The following is an 18,128-nucleotide window of genomic DNA, read 5'->3' as shown; positions in this document are numbered from 1 at the left end:
TCCCATCTTTGCTTAGACTTTGCCCAAACCATTATTCAGTGACATATTATCATATTTATGTGTAAGACTATTCACATCAAGCAGCACTCAAGAGAGTCATCCCATGGTAGACATTGTGGAATTCACAAAACATTTGAAATCATTCAAAAAAGAATCCTTTACATTCTTTGTGATATAAAAATTAACGCATTTCCAAAAACATAATAATACAATGTAACAAGGCTTTTTGGAGGAATGTCTATTCAACGCTCACACAACACAAATAGTGAAATACTTCAATTGCAGTACATTATTCCTTTTGTTAACAGCTTCCCAATTAGATATTGATTTAATCTAAAAATGTTTGTACTCTACATAATGCAGTGACATTTGATAAAGATAAGTGAACCTAGATCCTTATTTAGGGCCAAAAATTGCTACACCAAAAATTATCGCCAGATCACATACATGTGAGCCCACAATGTGACAACACCTTCCTTACAGATGGGTGCTACAAATCCTTGCGAGAGTCCTACTCCATGGAACTAGCATGTAGACCAAAAGACACTTTCTCCTTGCAAAACTAACTTCTTTTTCATTGCTTTGTTTACTTAAAATATAGGTTGAAGTTGAATAAAGTTTAAATTCTACCTATAAAAGATAAAGATTTTTTTTTTTTTGGGTTAAAAAATTTGTACATTTTCTTTTAGGATGATATAAAGAAATTCTTTCAGGAAATTCAACCTGTTAGTGGTTCAGACCTAAAAAATTTGTTAATAGAGAGCTCCTCTCAGGTAAGTTAACTTGTGAATGGTTCAGACCTAAATTTTTTTAGTTGATAAAAGCAAAATCAGCATATTTATAAATCTTGTGTACTTGGTAAATGTTAGTCAAGCAGAAGTTGAGGCTGCATAGAAAGGGCTTGGCTTGATATCTCTACTCCGCATGTATGTCAAAAACTGTCCAGGTAGCTCTTCCAATAGAGCTTGAACCACAGAAATCTGCCCACCTATAGAAGCCACAGCTAATTTGTTAGATGAAACACAATGAAGAAGCTCAGGCCAAATAAAGAAAAAGTACAAGAAGTTGAAAAAATAAGGATATAATCAATTCCAATTGATAAAACAGATAATAGACTCAAACAGATGATAAAAATGTCAAGAGGGAAGATCATAGAAATGGTTTTAAGGTTGTAAGGGAGCCAAGCAGTTTTAGAATTTGTAGGGCTTGGTCAAGCTGGTCCAGTCAAGCTTAGCAAATCAGCTTGTTGAGCACACATTCACACTAGATTAAAACCATGATCTCATTTTCTACCTATAACATGTCTAATGTGTACAGACAATCTAGCCAAAAATTGTGGATCAAAACAACAGTGGCAACGGCAATCCATGCAACGTTTTTGTTAAACACAGTTTCAAAGTTCACACACACCCTTTTGTCCTTTCATCACCCCATCCATCAATAGTTATCTGACTAGCAGAACTAAGCAAATGTTCATTCCATTTTTTCTAGAATAATTATCTAACTGGGATAGGTTTGAATACAAAATTACAGTTAGTGGATTCTTTTAGATATAACCACAAAAATTTTGTACAGACAAGTGCCATTATGTACTCACTATGCACATCTCGCATTGGAACAAACTGCACAATGTCACGTGTAGCCACACGACCCGTAGAGCTCTCTATCCGTCTTCCATTGTCAGCATCAAGAACCTGCCCAAAAATAAAGATACATTACAGTCATTCAAGCGAAAATTCTAAAAGCTAAAATTCCACCATTTTTACTGAATAATTAAGATAATGCATAAAAGGTTATAAAAGACATCAACTTAGGAAAACATTATACCTCCATTTCTCTAAAATCTGCACCTCCCACCCCAACAATAAGGATAGATAGAGGCAAATCGGATGCCCTGACCAGAGCGTCTTTTGTTTCTTGCAGGTCTGTAATGACTCCATCCTAGAAAGATGACAATTTTTAGGATAGCTTTGTGTATAAATCCTGTGTACATAAAGTGTCTCATCTGCTTCAATAAAAATAGTAATTTATCACAAACAAAATAAATTTGATTCAACATTCTCTTTACCGTTATAATGAGCAAGACAAAGTATTTGCTGCTGTTGTATGAGATGGACTGGCCAGCAATTTGTGCAGCTGCGTTAATCACTGGGCCAAATAAAGTGGGTCCTGCCAGGGCAACATTATGGAGAGCCCTTGCATAAGCAACCATGATGCCTTCAACTCCTTCAACCTATTAATAAATAAAATAATTTGATTAATTCATCTATTAAAAAGAACGAAACAAAGAAACAAACTGGATGTTACATAAGAGTATGAAATGCAGTGTTCAGAAATATATGAACAACTTATACTCAATGGTTATTAACTTACAAAGAATGATATGAATCCTATGGTACCATTTACTTGTAATCCTTTACAACAGACATCTAATCTTATGATACAAAACATATAATGTTCCAAATTTTATTAGGTGAGATAACTCAATCTATTTAATTTGCACCATTCTCATGGACTACTTTTTAAGGGCATCTGAGACTTTCTCAAACCTTTTGATGATAAAATTAATGTATTTGGGGATTTTGAATGTATTTTTGTTTGTTGTAAATAGGGTTTAGAACTTTTCGTGTTTGGTTGAAAATGTTTGTGATTTAGAGGTAATAGAAGAAGGTAAAACATCAATGGTGACAGAGCTAGGTTTCAGATGCTATTCAACAGAATTATAAATAAATAAAAAATTATAATTGAGAAAAAGAAAATAAATATGAGATAATAATAGTAAGAATAAGAAGACATGAATAAGCATAGATTTCACTTTTATAAAAATTGCAAGAGGATTACAGAGAAAGAGAGAGAGCTGAGTGAAAATAGCTAGGCAATATGCCAGCCAGGTCAGATTCTTCAAAGATTAAGCAAACAAAGCATTACAAAGTCAGCTCCTCTCACCTCAAAGGCACCTGCACTTCCATTCAAGTTAAAACAATGTGATGTGGTACCATCAATTGTTCTTCCTCCAAAGCCCCAAGCAGGAAAGCGCCTATTGGAATCATAAAATTGAATGACCTCCCCAACCTCCATTATAGCCTGCAAGTTTTCTTAATTAAGTATACAATGACTTCATCAATCAATGAAGATTTATTTTAAGTATATGCAAACAGAAGAACCCTAACAAAAATTTCAAAACAAGGAAACTTTTTTTACACAATCCACAATCTTAGACATGTTCCATGTATGGTTTTTTTTTTTTTTTTTTTTTTTTTTTTTAAATTTCTCTAACATATTCTGCGTTTAGTTGAGAGTGAAAGAACCTGCAACCTTGATATGAAAAACAAGCCTGCTTGATCATATTGAGTCATGATAGACAAAAGATAGCAAAAGATAGCTGCTTGATCATATAGACATTGCTATCAACAAATTCAATGTAAAAGTTATTTTTTCTTTCCCAGGTTGTTTTTGTGCACCTCTTTTTGGACCAATTCAATGTAAAAACTATTTTTTCTTATTCTACAAGCAATTTCCAAGTTATTTTGTGTCTTTTCTTCTTCTTTTGGCGTGTGTGTTAGGAAAATACAACTCACAAAGCGCGCCGGGGGGGGGGGGGGGTGGGGAGAGGATCTGTTGTATCTAATGTTTAGAAAAAAACACACACACAAGTGCCAAAGAAAAGCAACTACCCTATTGAGAGCACCAGAGGATGCATAGTCTCACCTGTTGATAAGAATTCAACCGACCAAAAGGATCAATGTAGTGTAAAGAATTTGGATTCCGAGGATTTCCATTTGAGGCTAAAGAAAGAGATATTGAATATTCAAAGCATAAATCAGTCATCAGCCAAAACATTTTGAACTAGGAAAAAGAAAACCCAAAAAATAAAATAAAAAACTATATAACTCCCCTAGAATGGGATATATTTTACCTGTAAAGTCAACAGCAACCATAAAGTTAAGCTCAAATCCATTGGAAATGTAATCTAGAAAACTATACTGTTGCTTTTCACAAAATTGATCCACAAATAGCTGTCCCTTCAAAACCTTTATTGATAAATTAGTAAGCAATGTAAAAATTTAAACATAAAGATTAACATTAAGTATTTTTTTAAAATATAACTACAAGTATGAATACGTACCTTCTCATGACCATGATGAGGAGATGGTAAGGTGAGATTTGCACCACTTCTTTCTATATGAAGTTTTTCTAGGTCTGCCACAGACTTCTGGAGCTTACTGATGAGGTAAATTTTAAAATAAATACCTTCATTTAGTACTAGAGACTAAATCGTGAAAACTCAAAAGTAAAAATAAACAAAATCTAAAACTAAACTGGACAACAATAAATTTTAGCTTACCCAATAAGCACATGATTGCCACTGCTATTGAAATCAAAGCACTCGATAATTAATGGGTTATCCTGTAGCAAGTGATATTGCATATGCTATGTGAGTCTTAATTAATTATCAAAATTACAAAACATCCTATAACCATAATCTAATAGGAAACCAAGAATCAAAAATCGACAAGCATACCTTACTTCCAAACTGCTGTATGCTCAGGCATAGGGGTTTCCAAATAGGATTCAAATTGTCCTTCACCACTTCAGTTTTGCATATTGGAACAGAGCCTCCACTCTCAACAATTCTAGATATTCTTAAGAAAGGATCCTAAAATAAATGAAGAAACTTAAGAAACAAACACAATCAAGAATATGTATGCTTAGGGAACATGAAATTTTAAGGTATCTGCTTTGTGAATACATACACTTTTAGAGAATAGGTCCTTATTATCCAAGTGGGAACAATGGACTACCATCTCAACACAACTCCTCGAAGAAACTGTTTCCTCTGCATGGATAGTGAGTGCCCCTAAGTTCCTCAAGCTCGTATGCCCATTTTTGTTATTGAGATTTAGGGTTAAACTCCGAGTTTGTTTAGCCACTATCTACCATGAAAATAGAAAGAGAGAAAATGGAGGAAAAACAAACACCAAAGTTTAGTACATGTTGACCAAATCATTCTAAAAGAATTTAAGCCACTAGTTACATTTGAAACATAATTTTTAGGGGAAATTACACTTTGCTCACCTGTAATTTGCCCGAAAAACACTTTGCCTATCTGTTGTTTAAGAATTGGCACTTTATCCACCTGAGGTTAGCTTTGTTTGTTCCCATTACCCACCTCAATTAAAAATAAGGATAAATATGTATCTCTTCTCTCAAAACATAAAAATCTAAAAAATCAAGGGAAAAGAAGATCTAAAAGCTAGGCTTTGTAAAAATTAAAACCTAATTTTTACATCTTCTTTTCATGTATCAACTTTTAGATTTCTATTTTAACACATTAAAAATTGAATTGAACAATTTTTGGAAAAGAGTGTACTTCACAACACTAGATGTTAAGCCATCAGTTTCTGTTCCCATTGAAAGACACCATCAAAAATATCACTTAATCTTTCATTAGAATCTGCATTCCCAAAGCCCAAGAGCTCAATGTCTTCAGAAAATTGCTGACCACCATCCCCTCCAAATAGCCTCGACTAAGTGGACAATTCCTTCTTATGTCTAAATTCGTCCAATGACAGCTGAGAACCAACTTCTTGTCCTTGTCAGTGTGACTGTGAGTTGGTAACATGTGGAGCAAAGGAGCTACTTCTAATTTTACATCTCTTAAAGGTCAATACTCTAATGCACTTTGAATTGAACAATTTTATACCAAGTGCTACTTTTTCATTCTTTGCTGCCTTGAGTGTCTTCTCTATCTTTCACTCCCCTTATTTTTCCCAGCTTAATAAATTAAATATAAGTCCTATTTCTAATTTTCTATCACTATTAATACAATAAAATACGCTCTACCTCTCCAAAACTTTTTTTTTAGTACTCCGTAAAATTAAGTAATACAATACATTTTTGTTAAAATAGAAGATTTAAAAGTTGATACATAAAAAAAGATGTAAAAGTTAGATATAATTTTTACAAAACCTAGCTTTTAGATCTCATTTTCCCTTGATTTTTTAGTTTTTTATGTTTTGAGAAGAGAGAGAGATAAAAGGGTAACAAAAAAATAAATTTATCCATGTTTTTAACTGAGGTGGGTAACAGGAGACAAACAGAGCTAATCTCAGGTGGGTAAAGTGCAAATTTTTAAACCATAGGTAAGCAAAGTGTTTTTCGGGCAAACCATAGGTGAACAAAGTGTAATTTCCCCTAATTTTTAACTGCATCAGTGGTAATCTAAACTATGATGTACAAAATCTTAAAATAACATTAAGATGAAGTGGCTCTCACATTTGTCTTTCTACCCTTGAAATTTCTAAGAATAAAACACTCAAAATTAACACAAATTTTTACTCAAATTGCACCAGCATGATATATATGCTTTATATAATTTCAATGAGCCCAACTGAACCCAAGGCGATATACCTCAGATAGAACACAAGTAGCCTCTCCAAGAAATTCTTGATCATTCAATTTTAGCGTCTGCAAGGCAACGGAAATAAACTTTTAAAATAAAGACTTCATCATCAACTAAATTTGTTAGATTATTCTAAATGAAATGATAACAAATCAAAAAATATAATCCTTATAAGTTACCTTCTTTGCTCACATCTGAATATGGTTTAAATTGTCACAATCTTTCAAAAGTATCAATTAATTCATAATTGATATGGTTACCAATCAAATTTGTTTTTTTGTCAAAAAAATTTGCATTCCACGCCTTGTTCAGTTACCAAAATTACAACCATGGAGTAAAAGATTATTAAGAAAATTATAAACATCACCAATATTACATGGAGGGCTTTAGAGTTTAAACTAAATTGCCCTTTACTTTCATTTCTTATTTGTTATATAACTTCTTTCCTATATCATGGCCAAATTGATAGAAGCAACAAATCCAGTTTTTTAATTATTTTTGAAAGAGCTAAATGCAAAACACTGAAAAAAAAAAGTTTCATAATAATTTCCAACAAGTGATTTCCCATACAATAACACCATGCACAGTCACATGTATAGCTACTATCAAAATAATTTTTTCATGAGATTATTTGAGAGATATCACACAATTGGCATCAAACATTTGTTTATAATTGTTTACTAATTACTTTTGTTTCCACTTCAATGTTTATGACCATATATTGACAAATTTAGTGCTTAGTATACCTTCAATTTATAGTGTGATCTAGTCAAATCAATACACATTTCACATATTACAAATGTTGATAAGAGTTTTATCTTGTGAAGTGCAATATTCAGAACTTAAAGATTGGCAGAAATGCAACAAGAACACTGAGCCTGTACACTTTTTTGTGTGTAATTTATTAACAGTGCAAATAATTGAACATAACCTACAAAACATGAATTAAAATAATAAATACTTAAAAGAGCTAAAACTGATATATACCTTCACAGGTACATTATGATATTTTGAATCCACATCATATACATGAAATCTGGCGCCAAGAAAAATAAAGGCAAACACAAGCCATCCAGTTAAATTAGAAAATCATATATAGTAAAACAGGATTTATCTACACAAAGATAAGCACTTAAAGAAATTTGTAAAGCTTACACCAATGGCTGCACAATCTCGAACTGGAATGCAACTGTAACTTTTTCTATCCATGCAGGATTCAAACTATTCAAAACAACCTCAGTGCGACCTAACTCCTCTAGTTTTCCATCTCTTTTCTTTGCATACACCACAGCCATTGGATCACTCTGAATGAAATAAAGCATATTTTAGCAAAAAGCATAGTAAGACAAGCCTGATTATGACATGCATGCACGTCATACAAGCACATAAACAAACTACTGTGAACTGACAAATTCAAGACCCTTAAGATATATGAGAATCTTTATCATAAACAGCCAACATAACAGTTCAGCTTGCTACATATCCAAGAGCATACAAAGAAGTGCTTGTCTAACATAAACACTACTTATGGCACATGTAATTTTGACATACCCCAGGTAGGAACCAAGGACTACAAGTCATACCCATAGCACAACTCACCCATTTTTACAGGGTTTGAGAGAGGTGATTGGTAGGCGGCCTTATCCCCATTTTTTTGGAGAGGCCGATTCCCTGACTCAAACCCATGAATGCTAGTAAGTTTACATCTATTATTTAGTTATAGGCAGCTGTACCTAGCACTATACTCCCACCCTAGCAATAGGCTGATGATTTGTTTTAAAGCATTTTGCATCTGTTATTTACTAAGCTTGCATATCCTTACTAGCTTAGTTTGATTGGTAAACTAAATATATGAAAGAAAATTTCTCACTTTAGTAGGTGAGTTGTTGTCCTTGACTATCAAAAGATGTAACAAGTTTAGCTTGAAACAAGTATGTAACATGTCTTTCTTTTACTTTTAGGTAATAGGTTATTATTGCTTGTCTTGTTTTGTTTTAGAATGTAGTGTGTAATTTTATTCTTTCATGTATACTATATAAGGCTTGGCATTGATTGCAGGAGTATGAAAATGCAAGTGAAATAATAAGCAAGAGTAGAAGTGAAGAGTGATGCGGTGTGTGTAGCAAAGGATATGTACTGTTTTAATTATCAATAAAACTCCTCTTTCATTGAGAACTCCATTGTGTATTTTGCTTGAGTGTGGTGAGACTTATTATGAAGTACTTGATAAGATACTTTCTTCCTAAGTGCAAAATTTATTATTCTGACAAATCTTCCCCAACAAGAAATCTCATTTAGATAATAACTTCCCAAACCGTCACATATTAGAAATTTGAAGGGAAGATGAAAACAAAGAAACTCAAATTTCATACTAAAATAAAAGCAGGTTGGATAGTGTTTGGATGATATTTTCATTGGCATATTTCTGTTTAAAAATAAGCTGGAATTTTAAGCTAAAACAAACAGAGCCATAGTAACTTACCAAAATATTAGCAAATTGGAAAATTATAGCATACCCCTTAATAAATTCACTATCAAATGTGGTTATGTATAGAGAGGAACACCTTTGAAGTGATGTCACGGTCAAGCAAGTTAGATGCAGATAGAGATAACTGCAGCATAAAATTGAAACACAAAAATGCATGAATACATAATAAGAAACCAAAAACGGGCAAACCACATAGAATAATATGAAAAGTCATGAAAAAACAGAAGAGCCATTAATGTAGATTGAATAACAATTCCAATGGTAATGTACACAAGACTAATGTCCTATCTTGAGTTAAATTATATAAGACAGTATTACTGCTTCAGAGCTTTATAACATGCCACCCATATATAGTAAAGGGTGAACCAACGAACTTCCCGATACCCATCTTTTAGAGATGAAAAAAAGGTAGGACAACTCACCCTTTTCAAAAATAGAGACACTTCAATTACTTAAACCTAAATTAAGATAAAATTTCTTTTAATTGATAAGTTACACATGTACCCAATAGGTCCTAAACAGACAACCTTATCTTCTATCTCATTCTTATGAAGAAGGAAATGCCATTTGAGCCAAAACTCATTGGACTAAAATGAGATTAATATTTTTACTCTTGTATGTTAAAATGCAAAATAGTTGATTCACAGAGCTTCTTCAATGTCCAAGTTTACTAATATTTCATCAATATATAGCTTGATTAGCAATTTGCACCACAACATCAAATTTATGAAGTTAGTTACTAATTGAAGTAGATAATTAAAGGACCATCACAAATCGCTTTTAAGTTTCATGACTTGGCTAGCAATTTCGACATGATAATTATATATACGAGGAAAATTCCAAATTGTTGACCCTAATAGGACTTGCAACAAAGTACACATCAATAAGAAAAATCAAATAAGAGCATCTAGTGGTCCTGAATATAAGCAAATGAATATAGATATACATTTTTCTACACCACAATAAAAAGAATTTTTGAATCAATGGTTTTGTCTGATGTTCCATTGTTAAATTGGAACCAACAAATGGGAATCTAGCTAGTGTTCCCCTTGGTGGAGCATTTTGTAGTGCAACTTTTAGGAGGTCAGGTGGGCTCAATGATGTGGACCTTGGTGGCAACAAAACTACTAACCATACAAAGCATGCAGACACCTACATTTTCAAAAAACCTAACATGCATAGAGAAAAGTTTCCTTGCCGTGAAGCATTGGAACTTGGTGGAAGCCCTAACTACACGATCTATTCTCAAATTCTAAGAAATTGTTCATTGGCCAAACAGTGCGCTACATATTGATCACCATATTAAGAACAGAAGACAAAGTCAACATTGCCCTACATGTCCTACATGGTCCACTTATTAAGAAAAACTAAGAGCTTGAAAAGAACTAAGGGAAATGAAACTTTTAACACCATTGAAATGGTACAAATCTTCTCCACTATGCAATGATTATTAATTTATCAAATATGTCTTTGTATACAAAACAGTCAAAATGAATTAAAAAAAAAAAACTGTCATTTTGTTTTGAGTCCAACAGTGGAGATTCCAAAAATCTTTTAAGATCAAGTTAAATCCTTGGATTTATTTAAGCAATAACTATAGCAACAAAAGTAGCATCACTAATGAACTTTTCCTAAACAATAAATATTTTACTTATAATAAAGATTAACCGTATTTATGTTATTATTGTTCTCACTACTATTGTTTTCAAAGCAACATCGATTGTAATAATCAGGTAACATATATATATATATATATATAATTCATAATCAAATAATTCTTGTCATGAAATCAAAGACCAAGATCTAAAGCTAGAATCTACTGTAGTTTCTCCTAAAGAATTGTCACACTCTTTAAGTATGAGACTTTCATCCTAAGTAATCCCCAGGATGCATTTTTCACGACATGCCAAAGCAACGTCTCATGCTCTGATTCACTATGGAATTAACCATTATTCAAGATACTTGTATCTAAAGTTCTACCTGTGTGCCTTGTTTTATTCATTGTATTTCCTCACTTATTTTTCAATGAAGTTATTTACTTATCTAAAAATAAAAAAGATAATTGTATCAAAAGGATAGACTGTATAGTATATCAAAATTGCAGTCTACCTACAATTTGTAGGAAATTAAAAACAATCTCAAGCCCTGTAATTTTTTTTTTCAGCATCCAAAGTCCAAGCTATAATAGCAGTTCCCACAAAAAATAATTATAACATCATACTATTATAATTGGTCCCATTGGTTTCTTTTTCTTAAAAAACAAGTACAATTTTTACCTTCACGTCTAGAACTTTTTCTCAACAACCAAACAGAACAATAAAGAATCTTAAAAAAATAATTATAATAAGCCATATATGTAAAATATGAATTTGAAAAAGAGGAATAGATAATGCCCAAATCAACAAAGCAATAGATTCATATATATAAAACCAGTACCAGCAAGCACTAATAAAGAAAACATTTAAAATCGACAAAGTTACAAACATAAGGCACACTAAAATATTTATAAAAAAATAATAATAATAATTCTGGGAGTTTGACCCAATGTGGGGAACAAAATATAGAAAAACACGAGTAATTCTTAGTTACTCTAGGAGCACAGTAAATGGTTCTTCCTTCTTTCACAATCATAATAAGGTCTACTCGTTAAATTCATAGCGGTATCTATTATGAATACGAGAAGAGGGAGCACTATACTCGGAGATACCTAAGTTTTTTATGAAAAACACAACCCGTACACATACAGACAGTATCACCATTAGCACTACGGTGAACATTAAAATTGACACAGTTTACATAAAAAAATTTAAAAAAATTAAAAAAAAAAGACCCAAAATTTTTCAATGACTATAGGAATGGACTGAATTGGACTGACTTTTGACCCAAAGTGGGGTACAGAGTACAAAATAAAGATTAACACAACCCGTACACATACAAAATATGGTTGTGTGTGTGTGTTTATGTAATGAGATTTTCAGTCATACATATAAAAGCATAACGAAATATTGAAAAGTTTCTGACTTTTTTTTTTTTTTTTTTTTTTTGTACTTTGTATTTGACATATATTACCTCGATTTGCGTGAAGAGAGGCTGAATGCCACGAGACCTGAAGAAGAACTCGACGGCATCGTTGTGTCCGCCATTGTTGTTGTTGGTGGCGGCAATACTATTGGGCCTCTGTTGGGTCCCACCCACTGCTTGCTTGCCTCCCTCCACATCGGAAAAGCAGTTCCCCATTCTCTCTTTCTTTCTTTCTTTCTCTCTGAAACTGATTGAAAGAAATCTTATTACACGTTTGGATGTAACAGACAGACGTAACAGATAAAACGTCTTTTGATGAAGTTTCTCTGACCCAGATTGTGAATTGTGGATTGTTATGTAATCTTGATATATATATATAGAGAGAGAGAGTATAGGGAAGAAGAACTGTGTTTCTCTCTCTTTTTGATTAAGAAACTTTGGAGGAAATTCAAAAAGGAGTTTCGTTGCAAAAGCCAAAATGGATTGAAGCTTTAATTTTTTTTTTTTTTTTTGGTTGAATATAAATGGTCTTAAGATCCCGAACTATACAGGAGGAACTTTAAGAAGAGGAGAATTTTTTATTATTTTTTTATTTTCCTGTACAAGGAATCAAGGAAAACTTGTAAAGAAGGATCCAACCACAAACACGCTTTTTCGCTGTCACATGTGCTCATCATTTTTTTTGTTTTATCTGCTACTCATAATTTATTATATAAAACAATTGTGATGCAATATGTATGTGAAAGTTAATATATAGTTATGAATTTCATTTTGCTCCTTCCAATACAGATAGGATTTTTCATTCCAATTAATGAACCAAAACTACAAATCACCTATCTATTACATCTTATTTTAAATTTTCATTATATAATATATATTTATATTATGTAACTATGATATTAATTAAGAATGTGCATTATTTGATTTTGAATTAATAATTTGCTATGATATAATATCATGTGATCCAGGTTTCGGTATATAAATTTCGTAACATATATAGTACCTTTTGATTTTGAAAAGATACGTTGAAATCAGCTAGAAATCAAAATGTTCCGTTCCAATTGACAAATCAAAATGGCCCAAAAATGATATTCAAAACATCGCCATTTTGGGCTTCACTGTTTCTCATTCAGCTCAAACATTGTCTCTTTAAGTCACCACACTTCTCTATTGTTGACATTTCCTTTGCTAGAGAACACTTACCTGTTGGGCGTGTTGGGGTCCAGCCTTGATTGTGTGAGGAAGTGTTAAAACCAAAGAAAGCATTCAAGAAAAAAGCAGAGAAGTTTGTGGAGACTGGAGAAGAAGAATGGAGGAGATCAGATGGAAAGGACATGGTAATTGGTAACTGAAAATGGAAAATACGTGTGGAGTAATGGAGATTGTAAGGAAACTTCTAGGAAATTTCCAAGTTCAAAAACTAATCCTAGATTCTTATTTATTTACAATAATGCCACAAGTAAAAAGTTGAAAAATATTCACATAAAATTTTTGTCAACTTTACTTCATTTGCTTTAAAGGTGAAAGAATATACACTATACATTTATTAATTTGTTTACAATTATTCAAAATGTGAATTTATTTGTAGAAAGTTAAAAATATTTAAATATTTTTTAATCCCACTTTATTTAAGATTTTAAAAAAATTAAATTCATTATTTTATATAATAGTAATAATATATATATATATATATATATTATATATTTTTAAGGAACTCGAAACATCTTGAAACGATACGCCAAAATAGGCCGATACCGAAATATTTCGTTTCACTAAACAAAACAAAACAGATTCCAGAATAGAATTAATAACATTGGTATTGTGAGGCTCTATTCAGTCTACTCGTGAATGGAATAAAGTTTCAATATCCTTTCTCAATTATTCTTTTTTCTCTTTTTTATAGAAAAATTATTTATATCAGTTAATGTCCAATCTCTCATATATAGTGTTATGTCTTTGTAGGGTAATGTGTAGGATGACAATCAGACTAGGTGGGATCAGAATCAAATCATGGATTTTCCATTACCACCTCGTATTCTTTTTATGATGGGAAAAGTTTACGTAGGATTGGAGAAGGGTAGTGTGCATGATGGAAGTATTTTATTATCCCTAATTAATTAGGTGATATTTTTTTAAAAAAAGTAGGTGACTCTGTTATTGATAAGAAACGAATGAGGAAAAAAATGAAAGGGGAATGAGTGCAAGGAGTGTTATGTGTCTAAAAGATGATAGTAGAATATATAAAAGAATTAAATTATAAATAGAATATATATAAAAACATTAAACTAAATACATAAAATCAAGGACGGAGTTAGGGGGCGAAAGTATAAACAAAAAAAATTAAAACTCCAAATAAACATTCATTTAATAAACCATCAACAAAAAAAATACACCAAATTTTTGTTTTTTAAAATATTACAATGCAGTTATTTATAAAAATGAAACTCATCATCTTTTTTTAAAATATTTAAAATCATCTATAATTAAATCCGTAGCATCTCTACCCAAAAAAAATCTCTCTTTAATTTTTTAAAAGACACCAAATCACTGTCACACAAAACTACATATAAAGCATATCTACAATATATAGGGGTTTAACGGGCGTGTTGGTGTTGTGTTTGTTTTTAACTTTTTATGCTTTTGATTAAACAAAGAGAAATAAGGGATTGCTGGACTAGCGGACTCAGGATAGGACATCTTTTTATAAATAAATAAAAGGCGGAAATACTATTTTTGGCCCTTTATTTTGCCCTCATTTTTACTTTAGTCTCTACTTTTTAATTTTAGAGCATTTAGTTCTTAAAATCAAAAAAGCATTCTATTTATTTTCAAAAAAAAAAAAACATTTTATTTTAGTCCTTACCATCATCTCACTAACGAAAATTATTTACGTGACAAACAGAGTACACAGTTAACACACTAAATACTGACATAACCATTAAAATAATAATAAAAATATTTATTTGGCATTAAAAAATACCACGTCAACGTTTAAATTTTAAAAATTAATTTATCAAATTTTAACTAAATAAAAAAACAGAATTAAATAAAAAAAATTACATAAATTAAGATCCAAGTTTATTTTGGAAAAAAAAAAAAAAAAAACAAGAACACAAATCCAAAACACAAAATTAAAAAACCAAAAATAAAAAACCCAGAAAATAAGAATACAAAATTAAACTTCAGATCCTCGTTAGATTAAACATAAATGCATTAGAATTCATGCCAACAATCTTGACAAAACCAGATAAAATTGATAAATTAAACATGAACACATTAAACATTTGAGCAAGAACACAAACCCGGAAAATTTAAAACCCAGAAAATTAACATCAGATCTACAATTCTTAATTCTTAGTACATGAATATTACCATTTACCATCTCAATGTTTTCCAAGACTCTTTTAACAATATCAATTAACCCGAATCTCTCGTACTAGCCATTCAAAACACAGTCATTCTCATTGATTGATTTTTTGGGGTTTCTTATTTTCAAGCAAAAAATGTGGAAAACATGTAAGGAATGGCATCTGAACTTACAGCTTCCTATAAAGTAAAAATAATAATCAGCCCCATGAAAAAAATAGAAACTTTATCAAATATGAAATAGCAAAAGGAAGAGCTTGAATGATGAGAAAGCAAATGAGAAACAATATAGGAATATGAGATGGAAAGGAAATGAACCAGCTCGACCCATTGACGAGAATCATCTGTCCACTCAAAAGCAGAGTCTTCAAGGAGCTCTTATTTCAGAACCGAGTATACCTTCAAAAATGTTAACTTCAGATCCACCATTGACACCCCCACAAAGAGCTTTCAGAGAGAGAGAGAGAGAGTGTGTCAAAGAAAGAGAAAGACAGAAAGACTGAGGAAGAACAGACAAGAACAAGACCCAGAAAATTCAAAACCCAAAAACATCTAATGTGAGATGAGAAAATAAAAACCCAAACTTCTTCAATAGCCAAAACCACTTTGAAACCCAGAACCCGACCACCACTGTTCTTAAATCACTCCCCATTTGGTTGATCTTGAACCCACATGTCGCCGCCAGCCATGCCGTGACATCAACCGATCTCAACATCTCTCTCTAACCCAGATCAAACCGACTCAGCCTCTCTCTTTCTAGCCCATATCAAACCCATCAAACCAAGATCCCAAGACCTTAGAGAGATAAACTTTGAGCTAAGAGAGAAAAAGTTTGAGCTGAAAGTGCGGCCGTGCGGTGTGAAAATAGAAAAAAAATTGATCAGCCTGTGATGTTTTGGTGTCATGTGAGGGATTTTATTTTGGATTTATTTGCGTTTAATTTTGTGTTGATCTGGATTTTTTTTTTTTTTTTTTTTGAGTTAACTGACTGATGTTTTTAGGTTTTGGATCTATTGTTCTTACTCAAGTTAAAGCTAGATTTCTGATTTTTGGATTTTATTTCTGTTTTTTTCTTTTAGTTAAAATAGATAAATTAATATTTTAATTTTTAAAAAATGACATGATATTTTTAAAATGCTAAATAAAATTTTTTCTTATTATTTTAATGTTGATGTCAGTATTTATTGTGTAACATATATACTAGATAATTTCTGTTAATGAGATGATAGTAGAAACTAAAATGGTAAAATTAAAAAAATTGGGACTAAAGTGAAAATGAGATGAAAATATATAAACGAAAATGGTATTTTCACCTAAATAAAAATATAAAAATTGATTAAATATAGATAGAACAGTGTAAGTTTACCTCTGGCTCGTTGACTTTGTCTCTGTCTCTGTCTCTGCCTCTCTGGTTCAGTGGTTCGTTCTTTCTTTCCCTCTTTCTCTATAGACTCTGCCTCTCTTCAAATTCTATTCACAATTTAATCAAACAAGCATGAGAGATTCAGATATGAGAGGGCCTGAGAGAGGGATACAGAATTTTCATCCAATAAAATAAAAGAGATTGGATATAAATTACCAGGTTTGGGCTGACAGGGACAGGGCGGTCTGCGGCGGACTGGTGGTGGCTGGTGGTGGCTGGTGGCGTCAGGCGTGGTGTGGAGTTGGGCTAGTCTGCCTCTCTTCTTCTTCTTCTTCTTCTTCTGCGTCAGGCGTTAGTTTTTTTTTTTTTTTTTTGGGGAGTGGCTTAGAAATCCCTTCGTTTTTCCTTTATTATGTGTGCGTGTTTTCCTTATATTAACGTGTTTTAATCTCTAGTCAGAATCGGCTTTAATTTTTTTTTAATTTTTATAGTGTTTGTTTTGGGTGCAGTTTGGGCTTAATTTTATCTATTGGGATAATATTTTTTAGCTTCTAAAAATATTAATAATATTATTAAGGCGAGTAGAGGGTAATTTGATTGAAACAAATGGTTAAAAATGTTATATTTTATATATATACTAAAAAAAAGGAAATTTTAAAATCTTAGGGGCTACTGCCCCCTGCCCCTGGTCCAATCCCTGCATAAAAAAAAAAAAATATATATATATATATATATATATATACACCTATGGTGAGGTGGGGGAAGACAAGGTGGGTCATGCAGCAAAACCCATCCACACCTTGCCTTTTTTTATGAGACAGGAAAATTTCGTAAGAGGTAAGTTTAGGTCAAGTAAGGCGAAAAATTGGGGCTGTCTGGTACATAATTTCAAACCCACGTTTTCAAATCCACGTTTTCAGTTTTCAAATAAAATTACACACATTTTCATACACTTTTTTACCTACACTAATTTCTACACCAATTTTCAAACAACAAAACACATGTTAATTATAGATTTATATACAATTTAATACTCTTTCTAACTCTTTTTTTTTTTTTTTTTAAGAAAGTATACTCTTTCTAATTAAAATAAAATTTAGTGTATGTTATGTATTCAACTTGTGTGTGTGTATATATATATATTAACTTAAGTATTATTATTGACTTTGATTTTTATCCCCTATTCAGAATTAGTTTAGCCAAGAACAGAAAAAATTTTGATTGATAGGCCAATCAAGATAAACCTTTAAAAAATTGAAATAATTAATTTAGTCTTATAGGTGCTAATGTTAGACTATATATGATTTTAAGATATTTAACTTAACTCACAGCTTATATTTTCTTCTTACTATTATTTGTAAAAAAAAAAAAAAGAAGCAACATAAAAGTGATAGGTAAGACACTTAATATATATAATAGTTATAAAACTAAGTGAAATTATATATATAAATCTAAGGATATTTTTGAGTAAATAAATAATATATATT

The 18,128-nt window shown here is 31.5% G+C and overlaps 1 protein-coding gene across 6 annotated transcripts; it reads right to left on the bottom strand.

The window, feature by feature from the left end:
* Positions 1 to 726: 726 nt before the first annotated feature.
* On the bottom strand, positions 727 to 17,065 carry LOC126699616 (protein BONZAI 3-like). 6 transcript variants are annotated; one of them, XM_050397541.1, is made up of 18 exons: positions 16,858 to 17,065; positions 16,645 to 16,748; positions 11,961 to 12,159; positions 8,968 to 9,015; positions 7,559 to 7,707; positions 7,391 to 7,439; positions 6,412 to 6,468; positions 4,755 to 4,934; positions 4,523 to 4,657; positions 4,346 to 4,407; positions 4,127 to 4,223; positions 3,917 to 4,031; positions 3,709 to 3,785; positions 2,947 to 3,084; positions 2,069 to 2,233; positions 1,828 to 1,941; positions 1,598 to 1,694; positions 727 to 988 (listed from the first exon to the last, which is right to left on the bottom strand). In XM_050397541.1, exons 3-18 carry the CDS (start codon positions 12,126 to 12,128, stop codon positions 870 to 872), a joined length of 1,770 nt encoding a protein of 589 aa, XP_050253498.1. In that variant the 5' UTR covers positions 12,129 to 12,159; positions 16,645 to 16,748; positions 16,858 to 17,065; the 3' UTR covers positions 727 to 869. The 6 variants fall into 6 exon arrangements, with proteins under 6 accessions (XP_050253498.1, XP_050253500.1, XP_050253499.1 ...); XM_050397543.1 differs by having other exon boundaries at positions 11,961 to 12,153; XM_050397542.1 differs by having other exon boundaries at positions 11,961 to 12,145.
* Positions 17,066 to 18,128: the final 1,063 nt, after the last annotated feature.

Source organism: Quercus robur, chromosome 9, assembly GCF_932294415.1.
Source record: "Quercus robur chromosome 9, dhQueRobu3.1, whole genome shotgun sequence".
Lineage (NCBI taxonomy): Eukaryota > Viridiplantae > Streptophyta > Magnoliopsida > Fagales > Fagaceae > Quercus > Quercus robur.
The sequence above is the reverse complement of the archived record's forward strand: the minus strand, read 5'-3'. Positions and strand labels throughout refer to the sequence as shown.